Source organism: Nilaparvata lugens, chromosome X, assembly GCF_014356525.2.
Source record: "Nilaparvata lugens isolate BPH chromosome X, ASM1435652v1, whole genome shotgun sequence".
Lineage (NCBI taxonomy): Eukaryota > Metazoa > Arthropoda > Insecta > Hemiptera > Delphacidae > Nilaparvata > Nilaparvata lugens.
The window spans coordinates 68,323,117-68,347,416 of NC_052518.1; the positions used below are offsets into that span (position 1 = coordinate 68,323,117).

At 33.5% G+C, this 24,300-nt stretch overlaps 1 protein-coding gene across 4 annotated transcripts in view; it reads right to left on the reverse strand.

The window, feature by feature from the left end:
• Positions 1–24,300, reverse strand: part of LOC111047282 (synaptic vesicle glycoprotein 2C-like) — a 315,600-nt gene that overhangs the window by 225,823 nt on the left and 65,477 nt on the right. For all 4 annotated transcript variants that reach the window (XM_039441516.1, XM_039441511.1, XM_039441512.1 and 1 more), the window contains exon 3: positions 20,234–20,381. In XM_039441516.1, the coding sequence (XP_039297450.1) occupies positions 20,234–20,381 (148 nt within the window). The remainder of the gene's footprint in view (positions 1–20,233; positions 20,382–24,300) is intronic.

Consider the following 24,300-nt stretch of genomic DNA (forward strand, 5'->3'; position numbering starts at 1 on the left):
ACTCAACTTATGACAATTGGTTATGGAAACCTGCAACTGTGAATATTTTTTTCATCGGGATGAGTTCTCTTATAAAGACTTATCATTCCGCTATTCCTCTCCCTCTGACAATTCATTAACCGTGATGAGTTGGTGTATGAACACTTCTGTTTTGACGGATAAAAGGTGAGTGTGTCAATCAGAATGAGTGTAAGAAAGTATAAAAGGAATCAACTTTATTTTGTTTATAATCCTACTTCTATGAATAGTTCTATCTTCTCTGGTCTTCTTTCACAACCAGACTATTCCAGGTTCGCCACATAGTTGGTATATGGTTCAATAACTGACAAGAGATAGTTAATGTTCTTCAAATGTTACAGCAATAGAGTTGATCAGGAAATGAAGTTGATGAAGTTAGGTTGGCCTTGTGTGATAAATAATATCCAACCGAGTTAATAATAAGGTTATCAACCAAGTTAGTCATATATGGGGGAGTTAATAATAAGGTTATCAACCAAGTTAGTCATATATGGGGGTCGGAGGAAGATATATTTTTTACAGACCAGTTGGTCCACCAGCTACACCCCAGTACGTGCGTATCCAGGAGCAGACATTGGTTCAGATCACAATCCGTTGGTTGGAACATTCAAATTAAGGTTGAAAAGAGTCTATAAGAAGAAGAAACTCAGCTGTGACATAAGGAAATTAAAACATGCAGGTGTCAGAGAACATGCAGCCAGGATGTTAAATGCCCAAATTCAAGGAAGTGAGAACATGAGTATTGAGGACAAACTTCAAAAAGTGTAAAAGACAATAGATAGAATCAAAAAAAGAAAACCTCCAACCAGATAGAAGTTGCAGAAAATCCTGGATGACTGATGAAATTTTAAAGTTAATGGAGGAACGAAGACTTTGTAAGGATAATGCAGTTCTATACCGGCAAGTTAATAGAAGGATTAGGAATAAAATTCGTGAAGCAAAGGAGGCTGAAATCAAAGAAAAATGTGTGGAGATAGAGTACCATCAAAGTAGATTCGATGATTTCAATGTCCACAAAAAGGTTCGAGAATTGAATGACATTTATAAGAAGAGAAGTTGCAAATCTCTCATGTCAGAAGAAGGAAATCTAGTCATAGGAATTGAGGAAAATAAAAAAGAATGGGAGAAATGCCTTGAAAAATTATTTAATAACACAAGATCTGAGAATGAACCAAGGGTAGAGGAGCATAGTGGTCCAGATATACTACAAGAAGAAGTCAGTGCAGCTGTTAATCAGCTTAAAAATGGCAAGGCAGCTGGTCCAGACAATATCCAGGCAGAGTTTATCAAGCTGATTGATGAAGAGGGTGTGAAGTGGCTTACAGACATTTTCAATGTGGTGTACAGGTCAGGAAAAATTCCTCAAGAATGGCTCAAGTCTGAATTCATTGCACTTCCCAAGAAAGCTAGTGCCAAAGCATGCAACGATTACAGAACAATAAGCCTCATGTGTCACCTACTGAAATTGTTTCTCAAAATAATCCATAAGAGAATCTACAAACTGTGTGAGCAGCAAATTTCTCCTAATCAGTTCGGTTTCCTTGACGCTGTTGGAATGCGAGAAGCTCTGTTTGGTGTGAAGGTTCTCTTCCAGAGGTGTCGCGACGTGAATTGTGATATGTCTTATTGATTATCAGAAAGCATTTGATCGTGTCAAGCATGATAAAATGATAGAAGTGCTCAGAGACAGTGGCATTGAATCAAGAGACCTGAACATCATCATCAATTTGTACTGGAACCAGACAGCAGTTATGAGGGTGGGAGATGAGCAGACAGAGGAGGTGAAAATTTTGCGAGGTGTTAGACAAGGATGTATCTTGTCACCCATCCTTTTCAATCTGTATTCGGGGCGTATATTTGGAGAGACACTGGATGATCAAGATGAAGGAATATCAGTGAATGGAAATGATTGAACAACATACGGTATGCAGATGACACTATTGTGTTTGCTGACTCCATTGAAGGTCTACAACAGTTGATGGACAGAGTGATGGAAAAGAGTTCGCAATATGGTTTAGAAATCAACACTAATAAGACAAAGCTCATGGTAGTAAGCAAGGAGAATGTAGGTGGAGTGTAATTGTTTATCATTCAAAATATAATAGAAAGAGTCTCACACTATAACTACCTGGGTACCATCATCAATGAGAAATGGAATATACACAAGAAATAAGATGCCGCATAGAAAGAGCAAGAATTATTTTCAATAAATTGAGTAAGGTGTACAAGAGTCACGACCTCACTTTATTAACTAAATTGAGACTATTGCGTTATTATGTGTTCTCCGTTCTGTTGTATGGGGTAGAAGCATGGACCCTCACAAAAGAAACAATGTTAAAGATTGAAGCTTTTGAACTCTGGCTGTACAGAAGAATGCTGAAAATATCCTGGACCCAAAACGTTACTAATCAAGAGGTTCTCAGGAGAATGAATAAAGAACCGGAGCTCCTGAATACAATTAAAAGTGGAAAGCTCCAATACATCGGCCACATTATGAATGAGGAATAGCTCAAGATACAGACTTCTACAAGAGACCCTTCAAGGAAAATCAATGGAAAAGGGGACCTGGTAGGAGAATTTCATGGCTGACAAATCTGAGGCTATGGTTTCACCAGTCATCTGCAGAGCTGTTCCGTAGCGCCGTCGAAAAAATCAGGATAGTCATTATGATCACCAACATCCGAAGCGGAGCAGGCACGTGAAGAAGAAGAAGTTGACCCACACTCCATCCTTATTCAGTTCATAATACTAATATTGAAAGAGTATGAGAACAATATTGCTACTGTTGATCATTTAGTTACTCATTTGAGATTAATTACATGCTATTAAAATTTAATTTCATCTAAAAAAATGAAAAATATAATGTTGACCGATATTGTTCAACAATCCATTCTATCACATCAAACTGGATCAAAAGAAATTTCAAATAATGAGATGGGGTCTGAGATAAGTTGTGAGGTATATTACAGTTTTGAGAATATTATGTTAATATCATTAAAGATTATGATTTTTACACTTTGTATCAAATGTTTTTTTGAAATTTCACAATCAAATATAGATTATAGATTACAATTTTTTATTCTCATAATTATAAATATTCTATCAATATTGTGGATTCTGGTTGATGTGAAATGTAAACAAAAAAGATAGACTAGTTTTTATGAAACAATTAAAAAAATAATGAATTATCAACACATCTTACTGTCCATAATACTATTCATCATGATATGTATTTCCATTTATAGATTGAAAAAAAGTATTATAGAATACAATAATTTTCCTCAATTAGAAGAGTATGAGCAAAATAAAAGTCCCATTGAAGTCTTCAATTCAAATCAAATGGGTACTGATTCTATAAAATGTTCACTCTTTCCCTATCGATTCTATAATGAAGGAAAAGGTAATTGTGATACTACTACATTATCATCGAAACTGAGTCCTGATTTTTGTATAAATTCAATTTTCATGAATAATCAATGTAAATGTCATGAGGGTTTCATAAAATATAAATATAATGATAATATTTGTTTAAAGGATCCAAAGATATGGGATGTACGAAATCCCACATTGAAATTGAATTATACAACACTTTATAAGAATTGTACAGTTTTAAATAATATGCTTATCATATTAATAGATAAAATTGAATATTGTACACAATTCAATGATGATTTAATCGAACTACTCTATATTGATAGTGATTATAATCTACATTTAGGTAATATAGAAAATTGTCTAATAAGTGGCTCTCATGATGATTGTCTGATTATCAACCCAATTAGGCCCCATGAAATTGATAATCACTTATTAAGATATTTTTCTAATTTCAAAATCAATAAGCTAGTTACAGATAAGTTCCTAGATAATATAAATTTGAGCGATAAGAAACAAATTAAATTCTCAGATTATATGAACAGAAAGGATGAATTTAACTATTCAAACTATGGGCAGGGATTACTCATAGATATTAATGATAAGGAAATTGAATTGATATGATTTTGAATTTTGAGAATCAATACCGTGATGATTATTTCAATATTAATTATATGGGAGAAATTGTATAAGTTTTCAAGATTTTTTAAGTGGCGACTTTTCTTGAGTGGTTCAATAGAATTTGAAGAAAAAATCCAATGAATCTCCACTGGAAGAATAGGTGAGATTTTACTATTTCCAATGATTCAGTTTTCTTCTAGTTGATACTAATTACTTGTTCATGATTAATTGAGACTCAATCAGAATTGGATCATTTGTTTGATTTGAATTTGTTTTTTTTTGTCCAACAGTAAACAGTAAAATAGTTGCAATAATAGTAGAATATAATGAAAATGAAGTAAATATAATTATGGGCTGTTTTAAATCGAAAATACAGAATTTGTGAAAATGCTTTTATTGAGAAACTAGATAGAAAAACTATTTCAATAAATTTTTATTATCTTATAAGTTTTCCAATCAAGTATCATACCATTCTATCATCAAACTGGTAAACAATGTTTGAATTTAATTTGTGAAAATATCTCTCAAGATATTATTTTAGCTGTGGAAACAGATAAAATCTACTAGAGATAATATCAGGGAGGGGGTGTTCGAAAACATCACACATAAACTCTTCGAATAGGTCTTGAGCTTGACCTTCTGAGTTTCATTAACAACTTACAGTAGTATTTGATCATTATCATTATTCCAAGTGACAGGTCATAATTCCAAGCGATCAGTAATATCCTCTTCAAATCCCATAAGACTATCATCAACATAACCTTATCAACTGATTCCTTAACTCCTGCCTTTTACTTTCCTTACCCTTTTTACTTTCCTTACCCTATTACCTTAGTTAAGTATTGTTTTCTGAAAAAATTAAGGTATCCTAATTTCTAAATTTCTATACATTTCAAGTCCTCCTGATTCCAAAAAAAGTGGTTTTTGGGTATAGGTCTCTGTGTGTGTATATATGAGCATGTGCGTCTGTATATCTCTTCTTACAATTAACGGAATGACTAACAGGGTTTTCCGCGGTTTTCTTGAAAACGGTTCCAATTGATAAAATTCATACCAAAAATAGTCATTGATGATCTCCATCAACTGTCACGAACCCCATAACTGTAAAAATTTCAGAAACACCACCCCATCCATATGAAGTTTGATTTCAGATTCCCAATTATCAGACTTCAGATACGATCAAAAGAAAAAAAAATCGAATGGAAAAGATTGAGCATAAAAACCTCTACAATTAATGTTCAGTAACATTTTCACCTAAAATTGAAAATAAGCTCGAAAACTGTTGGTAACTGTTGATTCTATTAAATCATTCACTATGACGAGATAGGAGACTTCGTGTGTCAATAGTACTATTGTCCTGTCGCCAGCTGGCTCAGATATTGGAATAGTAGACTTGAGATGTGCATGAACAATAGCATCAGTTGATCAATTTCCATAACGGCAAGGAAAGTTGTATTGTATGAGTGTATAGGTGTGTACAGACTTTCGCTCTGCTCCGCAACCGAACGTCACTCCAGCAGAGCGATTGATGATCGACTGGCGAGCAACAGTGGTTTGGCCGGGGAACGCGAGAAGATCTAACATCTGTTCATGATGGGTGCGTGGGAGGAGCGACTGTGGTTCGATGGTGGTCTCTATTGCGTTAAAAAGATGATTCTTCTGATCTGTAGATTCTATGAAAGTTTCTAATAATAAGCTATACATCTCTGAATGTATATTTTCCATAGTTAATTGAAAACTGTAGAAAAATCTAGCTTCAATGATTTGTACTTCTTGAATGAATCTTTCAATCAAATTATCACCAACAATTGTATCTGATGAAGCAAAAAATGCAAGAATATGTGATATAAAATGTTTTTCATCTGATGTCAGCTTCTTCCAATGAGTAATATCCTTAGATAGATCGACCTCTTCTGTGGTCCAGAAAGATGCTACAGATTGTTTATACTTGTACCATATATCGGGGTATAATATTGAAAATATTGTATATAGTTTCTCACCACTAGCTAATAAATCTTCTGTATCTTGTTCGGTCATCTATTTTGGAATGTTTATGAAGCTACATTGAACTGGAATTTATATAACTATGCACGTATCGGATATACTGATTTTGTTGTGTAGATATTATAATAATCAATTTAATATTCCATTATTACTAAATCATTTCATAAAAAATGATAGTTTCAATAAAATCGTTTATAGAATTTTATTCCATGAAATTGGATTCCAGCAATCTTGTCATAATCTTGTCATAAAGAGGATTTTTAAAGTGATAATAGGTAGTTATTGTCATGAAATCTATCCATATCTATCTGCTTGATTCTCTCCAACAATCCTTCAATCCCAACTCTCTACAAAAAACACCATCACCAGTTGTGTCAGATAAGTCTCATTTTTGAGACTTTAAAGTTTCCAGTTCCTGATAGTTTCATACTTGACTTCCTGTAGAAATTTGAAGACCATTCATCCCATCTTAAATTCCTTTAGTCCACTGGGATTGGGATTTTTGACTCTATAAACAAATTTATTATTTGTTTGGAATCTTAGAAGAAGCAAGTTTTCAAGAAATTTTAATTGGGTAGCTTGGATTTTTTTTTGGATTAGAAATATTGAGGTAATAATAATACCATTAATTTCACTAAGTAACCTAATTTATTCTTTTTATGAGACTATTACAAAGATATTCAGGAAACTTTCTATAAGTATTCTCATAGACCCAATCATAGTGATATTTTTTATATTTTTGTATATTATGAACAGGGATAGATACAGTACTTATAAAAAAAAATCATGTAGAGCGTTGTTTATTTTGTTGAAACTAAACTATTCTAACTGGAAGGTTAGTTTAAAACAAATAGGATTCGAACAAACAAATAGGTGTAATACTGATCATTATGATGAGAATACGATTCTCGAAAAAACCTGAATCTTTTCGTAATTTTATGCACTAAAAATCTTCTTCATTGCATTTTTCAATAGTTCTGCTCTTCAAGGGAATACTAGGCCTCTATTTGAAATCACACATAGTAGGTTTTAAGGTTTGTAGGATTCAGTTTGATTAGGTTTATTTTCCATTCATTTTTCTCAATCCTGATAAGTGTGATACAGTGAATTGGCTTGAATTTTATACTCTAGAATCACACAGTAACAAACACCCACCTAACACTAAAAAATTCCAGCAGATTTAAATTTGTTGTTAAACTGTGTTTACAGTGGAGTTAATAATACAAGTTATTAACAAAAAGTTATTAACTTGACTGAATCGTCAAAAATTTCTCTTGACAAAAGTTAATACCTCATGTTTCTAACAGGAAATTCCTTGTTATTAACAAGATATTGTTGTCAATATAATTGACTTCCATATGATTTTATATGATAGTATGATTGACCGAGTGAAGTGGATCTAAGATTCAAGTCGACGGTTTGGCATTTCTCTTAATGTTTAAATAATTAAATGTTTGAATGTTTAAATGTTCAAATGTTGCGCATTTACGGCGAAACGCGGTAATAGATTTTCATGAAATTTGACAGGTATGTTCCTTTTTTGATTGCGCGTCGACGTATATACAAGTTTTTTTTTTGGAAATATTGCAATTCAAGGATAATATGAAAGAATATAGAAGTCTCCTTCATACACCAATATTAGAGTAAAAATCAGACTATAGAATTATTCATCATAAATCAGCTGACAAGTGATTACACAGATGTGTGGAGAAGCCAATCTATTACTGTATTTCTATAAGGTCCATAGTTTCAATCAAGTGCTTATGGATGAGAATGCTGCATGAGGTCTACTGTTCATAGAACTATTATTATAATAGCCGGAATAGAGCAAAAAATCTCGTGTGGTACACTCACATAACTTTCCTTGCCGTTATGAAAATTGATCAACTGACGCTAGTGTTCACGCACATCAAGTCCACTATTCTAAGATCTGTGACAGGACAGCTCTTGACAGGACAATTATAGCGCTGCATACATACGAAGTATGCTATCTCTTCATAGTGGATGACTTAATAGAATCAACAGTTTGCAATTGAATAATCTTTTTTTCTCGAATTTCGAGCTTATTTACAATTTTAGATGAGAATGTTACTGGACATCAATTGTAGAGATTGGACTCAGGGACCTTGAAACGTATAGAAATTTAGAAATTGGGATACCTTGATTTTGTAGTTATTGGGTTTCCCAATTGTAGTTATTAGGGAACAGCTGTAATTGTAGTGTATGGATGCGGGCGAGGGGTTGCTGGGAAGATACTAACCTGTTATTGACAAAAGTAAATGAGATAAAAGAGGCTTTTGTTATCAACATAGCACATTTCCTTCGATCTTCACCGACTCTCGATGATTAACATAAATCTTGTTAATAACAAGGAATTTTCTGTCAAAAACTTGTGCTATTAGCTCCGGTATAAATGCAGGTTAGTGAGAGACTACTTGAATAATAATTAATAATTTCACTTCTTTCTCTTCGTTTTATGTCCGTTTCGATATTATATTAGTAGATTTCGCGCAGTTACAAACCACAACCTCATCTTATAATGTCCATCAGAGTAAATCATGTCTTTATGTCGTCTCGGTGTAATGACTAATGGCTATTGAATCTTAGCCCCTACTTCACTCGGTCAATAATTATTGTTAAATGGGAATTCGGTATAAAATAGTTCCGAATAGTTATTATATAGCATCAGACACTTACTGAACACAAATAGGTTTATCATACTCAGACCTTTTACTAAAGAATACCAAACAAAACAATCTTTCACATACACTCATTTGTTTCATTCCAACCGTGGAATAAAATAAGGAGTGGCCGTAGTTGAGTGGATCAGATGCTGGCTTTATGATTCAGAGACCCGGGTTCAAATCCCGGCCCGGGCAAGATATTTATCTCGGGCCACTCCCGTGTTTCGGATGGACACGTTATAAACCGTCGGTTCCGGCCACCTAAAAAGGAGTCGTTAGGTCATGTCAGAGACCCTGAAATTGATCAGCTGCGACCTGAAAACTCTGACACCAGACCTGAACCAGCCAGGTCACTCGATATTATTATTATTATTATTATTATTATTATTATTATTATTATTATTATTATTATTATTATTATTATTATTATTATTATTTATTATTATTATTATTATTATTATATTATTATTATTATTATTATTATTATTATTATTATTATTATTATTATTCCAACCTGATATTATAATTATTATCGGTTTAAAATCGATAGGCCTACTGATAAAATTATATGGTCAATTCATCCCAGTTAGTTCACTAGAACATTTCTAAGAGAAATAATACATTGAATAGATGGTTTGTTTGAAAATATTTTGTTAATAAATTCTCTACTCTCATCTATTTTCTAATTTATATTTTCGATATTTTTGTAAATAATTGATTCTCATTTCAGTAAGCGAATGGTAGATTCTTACAGTTAATATTATGATTATTGAAATAAAAAAAAATATTCTTGTCAAAATTCTATTGAATAGACATTTCATCAGACATCATCATGTATGTGATATGGGTATCTGACTCATTGAAAAAGAACTATAAAAGGCTTGTTCATTTTAAAGAGAAAGTATTTATATTACAGTACTGTGAGTATAATTTAAATAATGTCATCAATCAAATTTAGAAATTTCGTATCTGAACCAATGGGGGATAAAGCTGTTGACCAGTTGTCAGGTATTGGTATAACTTTGGGGAAAAAATTAGCAAGTGAAGGATATATGAGAGCTTATCAAATTCTGGGAATGTTCTTATTTCTAGATAAGAGTAAGACGGACTTTTCTAAATGGTTAAAAAATCAATGTCAATCGAATTGTAATCAAACTCATCAAGTTTATACTGCTCTTCTTGAATGGTCTACAGAGTTCATCTAGACAAATATCCAAGGCCAAATATTTTACCCCGAATATCATACTAGACTAGCAGGACATCCGTCCTTTGTTACGGGAATGAAAAGATCAGATTTTTTGTAAACCTAAATTCTACCGTTATAATCGTTTTTTGAGATCTATCAAACAAACTTGACAACTTCTCATCAACCTAACAGTATCAACTCAACTTAGTACCAACCTGACGGAATTCTCAATTTAGTCACCAGTTAACAACTTACTGTTTCGAAGAGTTACTCTCCCCAGATTATAGTTCTATATTAACATATTATGATATGGATAGACAAAATGCTTATCAATTTATAATTAAGAGACTGAAATAAGAAGAATATACATGCTGAAAGACGAACTTTAAACCCTTTAAAAACTACCCTTAGAGTTGGAATATCACCAATAGATTTCTTAGTGAATACCTAGAACTAATAAGGAAGCTATATTGTGAATATCTAGGATTTATAAGGAAGCTATATTTCAAGTTTTGTTACAATCCGTCCAGTAGTTTTTCCAGAAATCGTAATCGGTGAGTGAGTCTGTAAGTGAAAGAAGAATTTTACAAGTAGAAGATAATCTTAACATATATGAAGATAAACAAATCTATAATTCAATTATCATGGAATTCTAAAGCATTAAAAAATTTTTTATTTACTAGCAAATCAATAATGGATATATTATCTGACTCATCAAGTGATATACCATATTTAATTCCAAAATATTTCTGTAGAAAAATTTTCTGATCTCCAGTATAAGGACTACACATGAAGAAATAAAGAATACAAAATTGTAGAAATATGAAAAAATAGTTATTTTTTAAAATTCTCAATATCATTTTTATCATTATGAATATTATTGATGTAAATATGATTGGTTTCCATCATAAAAATTGCACCCCTCTTTCCATAACTCTGATATAAGTTGCATATATTCTGATTGGATGAAGTTATTATTTCCTTCCTCATGGAATTTGATAGAGTATATCGGTTGAATATAACACCCTTTCCCATGGAATCATGCAACATTATTCATACTACATGTAGGACTGGATAAAAACAACATAAATTTCTGGAAAAAAAAGATTGCTCACCGGTCTAATTTATTAAAGAAATTAGCAATATTGTCATCATTGATACATCCTTAGCACCGTATCAAGATCATCTGAATCATTTCTCTGTCACATGATCGGTGATGTGATCTTCTCCTGAGACTCCTATTGGTCGACAACCCCCCCACCAGTCTCCTAGTTTTCCGTAACCCTGTTCTGATACGAGGCGACTTGGGATAATATAGTCAGTTGTTCGGTAATCGGGTATGTGAACGGGTCGCGTTCTCCTCCCCATAAGACGTTCCCGGTAATAGTTTTTGTGTTTGTTGGAGTAGAATATTCTGGGATGAGTTCCGGACAACTCAAAGATAGATTTTCCTCAAGGATTTCTTTGTTGATAGTTATTTATCCCGGCTTGTATCACTGAGGATGTGCGAGTCATCCTTGGTTTAGAAACCTAGGATACCTAAGTTTGTTGTGGTAAACAGTTAAGTGGGAAATTTAACTAGTTTCTATTCGAGTTCGCTGATCCAGTTTACTCGCCATCAATTTGCAGTTGGTTCAGACTGCGTATAACCTTTATAAATAAAATTATTTGTAGGTATCTGATATCCGGACCCGTCTCCTTGGATAGGGTTATCTTAATCTCCCTTAACATCCACCCTATATTCCAAAGACTGAGGACCGAATCGGTCAGCAATGACACAGGCAAATACTTTCCCCTTGAGACTAAAAAATCGCGTGACAGAAACAGAGGGTATAGGATCAGGATAGGGGAGTATAGGTCCGGTATCTTTACCAGCCAGTATGGGTACTGACCCCGACCCATCCGGCTAAAGTAAGTCCATATTTAACAGACTACCTCCAAATATTCGTGATTACTCTAAGAAGGATGTGATGTTGTATCTCAATAATAACAGCACAATCAATTTATAAAACTAATAATATTACAAACGTACACATAATTTTAAGAAACGTCAAGTTAAAAAAATGACAGCTATATGCTTACATTATTAGAATTTTTCAATTTTTGCTGGCAGAAGTTTTGAAATTTTCCTTTTATTGTCACTGCCGCCTGCCTCAACGATAAAAATGTACTATTACTTGTGTAAAATTTTTTCCCTTTTCCTTATTATTTCATTCCTTTCTAATAAATTTTCATTTTTCCCTTTTTTTATTAATTCTGTATCAAAATCTGATGTATATTTCTTATTTTATTTTTTCATTTTGCATTAGTTTTCTTTCATTTTCTACTTAAAATCTCTGAAGTGTAATATTTATTTTGTCTAAGTTTATTTATCTTTTGTAACTCATTTTTTTCCTGTAACTGGGCACCCGCCAAAAAACCTTTGGGTTTGGCAGGACCCTCAACTGTTTGTATTGTGAATAAAAATTTAGATTTGATTTGATTTGATTTTGAATAGTTTCTTTAATAAAAATTTTTTTTATAAAGAAATTTTTTTTTGTTTCTTTGATTTTTTTCCAATGAAATATAATTTGATGTTTTTCGTTATTTTTTTTTCCTATCCCAAAAAAAATGAAGGAGCGGGGGAGGGGCAGGAGTGGTGCGGCAGGAGTGGGGGAGTTGAGGGGTAGGTAGGATGGCGATGGTGGGATGGGGGAGGGGGAAAAACTCATGAAAAAGTCTCGCAGTATCCGTACTTTCATACTACTAAATCAGTATTTTAGGGTTAGGTTAGGTTAGCTCAGAAGAAGTTACTAGTAGCTTCTGCAGACCTAACCTAACCAAAGTTTATTGTCCACAAACATATGGATCTGCTGACATATTGTTCATAGATCTCAACAGGTGGAAACTCACTTATTCACAAAATATGATATGAAATACATTATGGGGTGGCAACACTGAAGAAAATAAGTAAATTAGCCATATAAGTCAATACAGCTTCATCTTTAAAACAAATTTCCCTATCTCTTCTCAAAACAGATAATAAAAAACACTTGTGTACTAACCTTTTTCACACAATTGAAGATCAAAAAATGGCAGCGGTGTGGCGGTGTCCTAGAATACTTCACAGTGTGTTGGCTGCTAGCACCACAATGTCAAAAATGCTGGATTCTAAAACACTAATAACTGAACAGGTCAATACATGTGTCTTATGTGGCTCTTGGCTAAACACTGATGGTCCTACACTGGTGTGCACACTGTATATTACATATACTCCTAAGTGGGTGGGGAGTCTTCTGATTTATTTTTATTCATTTTTTTATTTTTTTCTACCCTGATCTTGACCTCGACCTTTGACCCTATGGGAAGTTTGGCACATGTTGACCTTTGACCTTTGACCCCCATGGGAAGTCTAGCACAGGTGCGCCAGAACATACAAAACTAGACTGCAAACGAAAAGGCTTAAGAGATAGCTCCTTTATCTCAATGTGACATGAATATCTGCCTACTTAATATCAGATCACTTAGAAACAAGCTTGGTCAATTGGAGGCTGTCCTTAACTCGAAACCTGCTGACGTAGTTTGTCCAGATGAGCATTGGCTCTGTAAAGAAAAAGTTAACTATTATGTGCCTGAAAGTTATAAGCTAGCCAATTTTAATGCAAGACAATCTCCATATCCTGGTTCATCTATATTTGTGAAAGTAGGAATACCATTTGAATGTATTGACATCTCAATTGGCTGTTAGATTGACCAGTCCAACCTCGTAGTCCTGTGCTTTTATCATTCACCGAAATCGAATTTTAAAGCGTTCATAGAAAATCTTTTTGTGCATCTTAATTGAAAATATTTGAACAAGAATGATCGGCTTGCTGTAGCTGGTGACCTGGATGTTGATCTTTTAGATGAGGAATGTAGAGAAATTCCAGAGTTTCTGGGAGATCATTTAATCTCTACAGTACAAACAAAACTCCAACCCACTTTGATGCATGTCTGGACAGCATCCACACGAACCCCCTTCCTGTTCGTTTCGTTATTTTTCTAGTCAGCATCCCCTGACTCTCAACAGGTGTCTTTACTGCCGCAAGACATTATTTCCGACCATGCAGGAATCTGGTTGAAGATTAGAATGGATGAATGAATCACAGAGAGATGGACCATAAAAAAGTCAAGGTACATTTATAAGATTTAAGAACGAGGAAAAATTAGCAATTTCAAAAAGTGCTTATCACAAATCAACTGCTCGGCACTATAAATATAGCATAGCGGATGCGAATTTCTCCTCCTCAATTCTTGTAACTGTATTGTCTGCTTTGTTCAATGAAATATGCCCGCTCATGTATAAAAAACCAAATATCAAGTACAGCCCTAGCTCTAATAAATGGTTCAATGCTTAATTGAAAAAGATGCATAACTATTTGCTCCTATTGTATGACAAGTGGAAATTCACTGATGACATAGATGACAAATTGAGATTTTTGAATTATAAGAATGAATACAACAAACAAATAAAAATCTCGAAAAAAATGGAAAATGACAATTTGATAAAATTGGCAAAAAATAAGTGTAAAATGGCATGGAAAATTGTCAAAAAAGAGTCTGGACCAGCAAACCAAGTAATAAAATTTTAATAACTCCCGATGATCTTAATAATTCACTTTTTGTGTAGTTGGGAAGTTGATATTGTGGTTATCTATTATCCATATTAAAGCTTTATTCAATCTTAATGATTATTCTGTCAATGTGTCTCTGACAGTAAAATCTTCTGAATGAAAAATCGGCTTGGAAAATAGAGCAGTGCAATATTCTGACCAATTCGTGAATTTTCATAAGCCTATTCCTACCTCAGGTTTCAAATGGAAATCAGTCAATTGTAAACAGGTAAAGCAGGATATGGCATATCTCAGTCTCTCGAAAAGTGATGTCTTTGGTCTCTCTAAATTCACAATGAAAGCAGTTAGTGATAGTTTGATAGATCTGATGACTTTCATAATAAACAAAGTGCTCAATGACGGTGTTTTTCCCGAATGTTTCAAATACACAAATATCACTCCAATTTTTAAGAAGGGTGACTCGAGTAAACTTGAGAACTTCAGACCCATTGCTATTGTCCCTATTCTTGGAAAAGTTATTGAATCATTTATAGTCGTGCAATTATACAAATACTTTGTCAATAATGACTTATTGTATGCACATCTACATGTCTTTCGTCCCAACCACAGTACTGTCATGGCTATTGAAAAAATGGTTGATTTTGTCCTTCAAAACTTTGAGATTAAAAACATAGTAGCAGCAGCATTAATTGATCTCACCAAAGCTATCGATTGTTCACCCTTTGATGATATCCTTTATGATAAGCTCTACTTCTATGGAGTGAGAGAGAATGAGCTGAAGCTGACAAAATCATACCTATTTGATCAGAAGCAAAGGGTTGTTATTAATAGTAAATGTTCTGGCTTTAGAGATGTTGTGGCAGGTGTCCCACAAGGTTCTATTTGGGTACTTTCCTTTTTCTTATTTATGTTAATGGTCTGTATTGTAACACTCCAATGTTGTCTGTTTTATATGCTGATGACATGACATCCATATCCTCTTACAAAAATTATGAAAAAGTTAAATCTAAGGTGTTGGGGCCCCTTAAATCTGCAAAATTGTGGTTTGATTCAAATCATCTAGTCATTAATGAGAGTAAGACTGAATATATATGCTTCTCTCTTAGGGGTCTCCCTGAGAATACTAATGTCAATAATAATGTCAAACTGTTGGGATTTACATTAGAGAGAAGATTGGGTTGGGAGCCTCATATCTTGAGTTTGTGCAGGAGACTTTCCAGGGCTGTTTTTCTTCTTAGGAGACAAAGTTATCTTTGAATGCTGAATCTTTGTCACTTGTGTATTTTGGACTTTTTCAATCCCTCATCTCCTATGGAATTTGTCTCTGCGGCAACTCTTGTATGCAACAAAATGTTTTTACTTGGAAAAAAGGCAGTGAGAGTATTAAATAACTTGAAAAACGAAGAGTCTTGTGAAGAAAGTTTCCGAAGTCTGAGAATTCTAACGTTTCCTTCTCTCTTTATTCTCCATACCTTGCTATATTTTATAATGAATATAGAATCCTTCACGCGTCTGGGAGCCAATCATTCTTACTCTACCCGACGTGGAAATGATCTATCACTGCATCAAATAAAACTCTCCAAGACAAGAGATAGATAGCCATATTTTTCGACAAGCTAAAATTTATAACAGTCTTTCTATTGGAATTAGAGAGCTGCCGATCTATGAATTCAAAAAAATTGTGAAAAATAAATTGACAGAGAGGGTGTAATGTTCGGTAGATGAGTATCTTCAGTCTTAAATATAATAAATGCTCATGATGCTACATGCACTATTCTATTTTTGATAACTCTAAACTAAATAAATAACTTCCATAACTTATTAATTATTAATAGGAACTGTAGTTTGTTTCTAAGGCTAAGACAAAATGTTATTGTGATAGCATGTTTTCTTATATTCTATGATTTCTATTATTATATTATGCTTATTTATATCATATTTTTATGCTTATCTATTTCTCTTCCATTAAACAAGTGTTATATATACTATTGTTTATTATTCTGTCGTGCTTATCAATGTGAAGTTGTTCTGGCAATAAAAAATCTTGTATCTTGGAAAAAATTACAATGGAAATTTATAGACATTTGCCATGTTGAGAATAAAAACTATATTTAATTTACAAATAGAGATGACAATTCACTAAGTTTCAATATGGTATCATTCTAATAGAAAGATTAAATTGAAAGTTCAAAGAACAAATAAAGATGCACATTAACTTTTACTGTGTTAAGATTAACAGCTCGCGATCTTATTTTATTAGAATCTATAATATTATATTATATATATTATAGTTGAGACCAACAGCTTGGCTCCTCGATTATCAGAACTTTGTAGACAGTATTGGAAACGAGTACGGTTTGATAAACGATGACAATATTATTTTTGGCGATTTCAATCTGAATGAGATTACTGATTATAATTTCAAATTCTCTGTCGGCTCCAGTAAGGCTAGATGTATTGCTCAATTAATGAGTCTGTTAAATTTGAATTCCTTCAATAATGTTCCAAATATAAATGGAAGAACTCTCGATTTAATCTTGAGTAATATCCCGTTGAATGTTACGAGGCAAGATGATCCCACGCTTGCTCAAAATAGTGAGCACGCACCCTGCTCTTGATTTTCACATTGAAATGACTCACGTAGCTTTTCTTCCCACTAGAATTTCTTACTATAATTTTAAAAAAGCAGATTTTCAAAGGCTTTATATAACTTTACAAAATTCTGATTGGGACAGTTTATACTTGATTGAGGATGTTGATAAAGCCGTTGAGTATTATTATGATTTGTAGCTTAAGGCTATGAATCAATGTATTCCAACAATAAATAAAATAAGTAGCATTTTCAAATTGAAAAATAAGTTAGCCCGTTTGATAAATTTTTCAAATCATTATAAGGAAAGGTCTCGAGAAGTTCGAACTAAACTGAAGTTTCAAATAACAGTTGCATATCACAGCTACATAACAGGTGTACAAAACAGTGCTAAAGCTAACATAACAATTTTTTGGAACTACGTGAAGGATAGAAGAGCAAATAGAACCGTAACTGGAGAATATGAAATTGACAATGTGAAGATTCCTGCTAAAGAAGTATCTCAAGCATTTGCTGATCATTTTACGTCTTTTTATGATAATGATACTCACTTTGTTTTCGACGACATATTTAGGTTCCAATGACGATAAAAATAAACGGTGTCTCAGACACTTTTAGCATTAAGCATTACTGAGGGAGAAGTAGCTGAATCTATTAAAAACCTAAAACCTAAAAGATCTTGTGGTCCAGATAACATACACCCCTATATAATAAAGGGCTGTGAGGATATTTTGATTAAGCCTCTACACTATTTATTCAACCTGTCCATCCGTAAAAACAAGTTTCCTAGTAGGTGGAAGGAGGCAAGAGTCACTCCAATTCCTATGGGTGGAAAATTAAATGATTTGAAAAACTTCAGGCCAATATCCAGCTTGAATGCACCTGCAAAAGTATTCGAGTATGTACTGTTTGAGCATATTTTCAATAATTTTAAAAACATCATAACGGTTAGTCAGCATGATTTTCTTAAAAAACGATCAACTGTCAGTAATCTTCTCCTATTTACTAATTACATTTCAAGTCACCTTGCTAAAGGCATACGTGTTGATGCAATTTACCTCGATTATTCCAGAGCTTTTGATAAGATTGACCACAAAATCCTTCTGCAGAAAATGTTTGCCTTTGGTTCCACATCCGAAATGGTTGTCTTCTTCCACTCATACCTTAGTCAGCGTTTATTCTTTGTGTATTTCAATACTATTAGATCAGAATGTTTCATGAGTGGTTCAGGTGTGCCCCAGGGCCTATTTGGGCCTATCTTGGGCCTATTTCGTTCCTTTTACTCATGAATGCATTCCAGAGTGTATTAAAAACAGTAATTGTCTTATTTATGCAGATCATGTTACAATTTATCGAACTATACAGGATTATCAGGACTATCAGATGTTACAGGAGGATTTGGGCAGGTTGAATGATTGGAGTGGAAGAAACAATCTGGCATCAAATCTGAATAAATGTAAATTTATTGTCTTCACTAGACAGCAACAGATTTTTGCTGACTACAAATTATTAGATGAACATCTTGAAAGAGTTTATGTGATTAAGGATTTGTCTACATAGGCTATGTGTCTACATAGACTTCACTCCCACTTTCAGAGATCACATTAATTACAACCTTAATAATTCAAATAAGATGCTAGGATTTATCATGAGAAATGTCACACTTCACAAACATTGATTTAATCAAGATGGTGTATCTGGCCTTGGTGAGAAGTAGACTTGAGTATTGTGCAGTTGTTTGGAGTCCTTATCAAGAGATTAGTAGTATCGAACGCATACAAGATAAATTCCTCAGATTCATGTATTACAAGAAGTATGGACATTCATGCCCGTATGACTATTCTATGAGGTGTCTGAGAGTCAGTTTTCAAATTATGTCGTTGAAGAACAGGCGGGATTTCATATCATTAATTGTTCTATTTAAAATATTGAATAATCATTTAGACATTCCCAATATCTTTGTTCCGTTAAATAGATCTAAATTAAATATGTTTTTTGCTTTGGATAGAATATACACTGTACACCACGCAAATTGCTTCTTACAAAAAACTGTTGGATTGTACAATTCTTTGAATACGATTCTAGATATATTCGCTGATAATTTGCGCAATTTTAGTGGAAAATGTTTTCAAGCTCTTAAATTATGAATGCTTAATCAATTTTGCAGACCATAAAAATTTAAATTTCAAATTCTTCTTCTTAAAATAGGCTTGCTACCTATTCTTTTTTTTCAATTGGACTATTTTATTTATTATTTGTTCAGTCTTTTTTCTATTCTCTATTGTGTCTTGTGATATTTTCCATTTATAATGTTCCTTCCAAGCTATTTTTATTGCTATTTTTCGTTTTTTCTTTCTTACTAATTCAGTTTCAGTTTGTGTAAAAAATTGATTTTCAATGAGGCTTGTTTTGGCATAAAGCTGTATGCCTCTATATGTTTTTGTAATTTTCTTATTGATGTAAATAAATAAATAAATGATAGCAATTAGATACAATCACGAGCATTAAAGTTTTCAAACAGGTAATCGTAGACGAGATCGCTGCAATACGTTTGTAACAGACGTTACAAGCTGAAAGAAGTCATGCGAAATTTCCAAGCAAGACTAGAAAAACGCCTCAATTGCAATACAGGTAATTGGCAAGCTACTCTCCTGAAAATTATGCTTTTTCGTATTCTATCCAAAATTTTAATTCATATACTTTCAATTCATTGGTTGAGGAAAGTATGAACACTATTAATTTTCTCAAGAAATACTTGACCAAATCATTCCGTTTCTCTGGCTTATCCTGTACATGAGCAGTATTACATTCATAATTTCAAAAAAATTTCCCCTCTATCACTTTGTGACAATTGAATTCATAGATTTCTTCCATGCATTCGTGCTTCTCTACTGGATTAATGAGAAAGTTGTGGTGAGTGACAATCACACTTTTTCAAACTAGTTCATTCAAAGCTGAACTGAACAATTTCAAATAAATATTTTATTTTGAAAAAGTAATTATTCAACTGAAATAATTATCCAAGCAGCTACTATTGATGAGCCAAGCCTACTTGTATATTCATCAATATTCCTTGAATTAATGCAACCTAAGAGATACATTCAAGTCTATAAGTTGAATAGATCTATTCAAAAAAACAGGTCATGATATAAATAATGTTACTTACAAATCCATCCTTTCTCAGCAGGTCTTGAGCACAAGTCCACCTCAATGTTTGGTTGCAAGTAAGGGATGGAAAATATTCCGATACTGTCTGCTGATAAGCCAAGACCTATAGTTACCATGGCCAACCATTGATAACTCCCAAAATCAGCCTGAAATGGAACGAAAAGATATAAATATCGTGAGAGTCGATCTCATACGAAGCATCTTTGTCATAGACTGAGCTTAATAATCACAATAAAATGAAAGTACAATTTCTTCATGAAAGCATTGTGAACTTGAATTCACAAGTGCAACAATAATTAAAAATGGATTTAAGCTATAACTTTCATATGCACACGAATGCAAGCTCTGTGTTGAGGTGCGCTTATGTCAAAAAGTTGTGAGTGGAGGTTTTAGGAAAGAAATGTGTCGGTGAGAGTGCGGGTATACATTAGCATCGTGAAGCTGGCACCCACCCACTTGAGCATATTTTTTGTAAATAGTACCAAAAAATGTGCTCTCAGAATATGCTCATTGAAAAAATGTGCTCATTACGTTGTCCTAAAGAAAGCACATTTAGAGAGTGGTGCCCGCTTCACGCTCAACACCATCCAGTCAAGCAAATCTTTTTAAACTGCTACAGTAAAAAGACTAAGGCTCAACTCACACTCACGCGACTCAGGTCGAGAAGAGACTCGACTCTAGTTGAGAGCATGTGTTTCCAAATGGTGACACTCAGACCAGTCGATTCTAGTTTCCGCGACGTCACCATTTGAAAACACATGCTCTCAACTAGAGTCGAGTCTCTTCTCGACCTGAGTCGCGTAAGTGTGAGTTGAGCCAAAGAATGTGCTCTCAGAATATGCACTTTAAAATAATGTGCTCGTTTGGTCTTGAAAAAAGCAACTTTAGTAGGTGGTGCCAGCACCACCCATTCAACGGAATGCTTCCAAAATGGTAGGCTACCATTGAAAATGGTTCCGGGAGAGTTTAAGGAATTGATAGATGGGGTATACAGTCAGAACTTTACATTAAAGCTTTTAAGCAATTTTTCAAGTGATATCAAATGAATGTGCTCGGAATGCTCTCTCTTAATATGTAGTTTTTTGAAAAATACACTTATCTCCTTGACTTTGAAATTAGCAGAGTTTTCGAAGTTATAAGGGGGTGGTGAGTAATTTTTCTGGCAGTGTCAATAAAATATCTATATTAGGCACAATTATCAACAAAAGTGAAAAAGTACTTTCATTTTATAAAAAATCTAGCTAGCTATTCTGTTCAATTAATACAGTTCAAATAGGCAATATTATATTCGATGACATTTTAACCTAGTTTTCACTGGATAACGACCATCTAGTATGTTTCCAAAGTGACAGCTAGAGTGATCGAGAAACCTTTCTGGTTTGGAAAGGAGAAGTTGAAAGAAAAGCAAGACTGAGGCATAGCCGGCTGGAATACCTAATCACGTTCCAAAGTAAGTAGATAATGTGGTTATTACTATAATTATGTAACCAATCATCATAATATTGCCTAATTTGATGATTAATCCACTCATTCCAGCTTCCAGAGAATGCTTCGAAAATGGTTCTGAAAATTGTGCTGAGAATATGCTCAAAGAAGCCCGTGCTTCTTTAGTTCAGACGTGATGATACGTTATTCATGTATTTCCTATCCCGTACGTGATAGCCAGTTCTTTCCTTTATAATAGTAGCCTATAGATTGTCAGAGTTTTTGAAGTTACAGTGAAGCGGGGCTGGTGGTAAAAAGTATGAGCTTTATTATTATTATCATCATCATCATAAATTCTAGAAATAGAAATAGAAACATCACCAAATAATGGAAGATGAAATTTAACATTTTCTCATCTTTCAAAGTGCTACACTATTCTTCTCATTCTTCTGAGCTCATTCAGAGCGCATTCGAACTTTATTGTTTTTTTTTTAGTATGAAAATTTTCTGTTCCATTGAACATTGCTGAAAAAGTTCACGAATTTTCAAGAAGACCTACTCTGAATGCTCAAAGTAAATTCCAAGCTGTTTTAGAACTACTGGACTACTGGACTGATTAACATGAAATTCTGCATATAGATTATGCATTTATCGAGGATGGTTATAGGCCTATTTTCAATTCTTCAAGATTCCATTACGTCAAGCTCTCAGTTTGTCAAGTTATCAATAATAGACCCTTGTGGAGCACGGACTTCTTCACGGACACCCACCAAATGTGCTTTTTTCAGGACAATGGAATGAGCACATTTTTTTGATTGCATATTCTAAGAGCTCATTACCATAACATATGTTTGATACCATCTACAAGAAATGTGTTCAACTGGGTGGTGCTAGCTTCACGGAGATTGACGCATTGTCTCTGCAAGCATATGACCAGGTGGTGTGGGTGTGGGTGAGTTAACAGGCATTGTAAAGCTTCTTTTTAAAATCCAATATGTTTGATATTACTGGATGATGATATCCGAAATGAATTTTCCCTGATCGGCCTGTTCAAGGCCACGTCCTACACAGACACACACAAATGGACAATGCAATGTGAGAGAAGTCAAACAGGGAGGCACACAGTTTCCGCACTAAACGGGCTAAATTATCAGAACACCAATCAAGCTGAGATTTTGCAGGAATATTCGATAATTATGTATAAATACTACCATTGAAAAAAATCTAATTTCAATTTTTTAATAGAAATTTAACTGTCGAAACTTGTTCAAATCCCGTTCATACGGAGTGCACACACACACACACATCATGACGTAGGCGTAATGAAAGGACGTAGGGAATAGGAGGGTAACCAATACAATAGATGCAGATATTGTCTTCGGATTACACCGACGTTGCCAATTCTACTAGTTCCTTCCATTTTCTAGAAGGGCCAATTCTACTAGTTCCTTCCACTTTCTAGATGGGCAGTTTTGGATTGAAACTGATCAAAGTAAACTATTCCATTCACTCTCAGAACTTCTACTCTTACATAGTTATGATATTCAGTCTTCAGTTAGATATCTATTTGGTGTGAGTTGTAATGTTTATATTGGTTAACATGAAAAAAAGAACTTGAATCACGTTCTCAGAGTAATTTATGCTTTAACATTGATTACTTGGATCAAATGGCAGAAGGGTGGAGGAAAAAGAGCTTGGATTAGCATTGCTTTTTTATGTTGACAATTTCTCCGGGAAAGTTTTGTAAGGGAAGATGCTCAAGAGCAGCAGTTGAAGCAATTCCTTACATGATTATTAAAAATGGAATTCAGCAGAAGCGTTGTGTAAACCAAGGTTTCATTTACACTTCTGCCATATATAATTCTAGAGAACTTGTCAAATTCACGAGAATATTTAGCTAGCTTTGTGAAGTTCTGGGAAGCAGTAACTTATTTTATTGAGTTTCACCATAGAAAAAGATACCTACCATTATTGCATCATTTACTATTTTATCCTAGATTACATCATTGGTCTCTGGTATTATTGACAAGGCGGACGTCTCCTTCTCAAACACGAAAACATACTATGAAAAATAATCTTCATTCAATAAAACTATCATATTCTGAGAATGCAGTTTACCAATGAATATCAGATAGAATATTGTACATGTTGTAATCTTCTGATACTTCAAATTTTCTCAGAAAAACATCAAACTTGAAATTTTCCCTAAAAACGTACACTGAGGAATAAAACATAAGAAAATAATTGCAATGCATAGATTACATAATTAGAAATAATTCTTGTTTGAAATCGACTTTCAAATTCAATCATAATCATCAATTTCTTAAAAAATGCCAATAGAAATGCAACTGGTTATAATGAGATACATAAAGTCAGTATCAGTATCAGAAGTCAGTATCTGGAAGGTCAGTATTTCTTGGAAAAATGGGTTTGTGATCTTTGTATGGCATTAGACAAAGCAGATAACTTCATCATTTTCCAACGCAGCATCAATGATAAATTGATGTAGGGTATGTAGAAATTTAATAAACCAGGCACCAAAATACTGAGTAAAATTCATGGAAACGTATAATTAAATCATAAAGAGATATATTTCCCTCTATGCCTTTATACTCTGGCATAACTTGAATCACAACTATT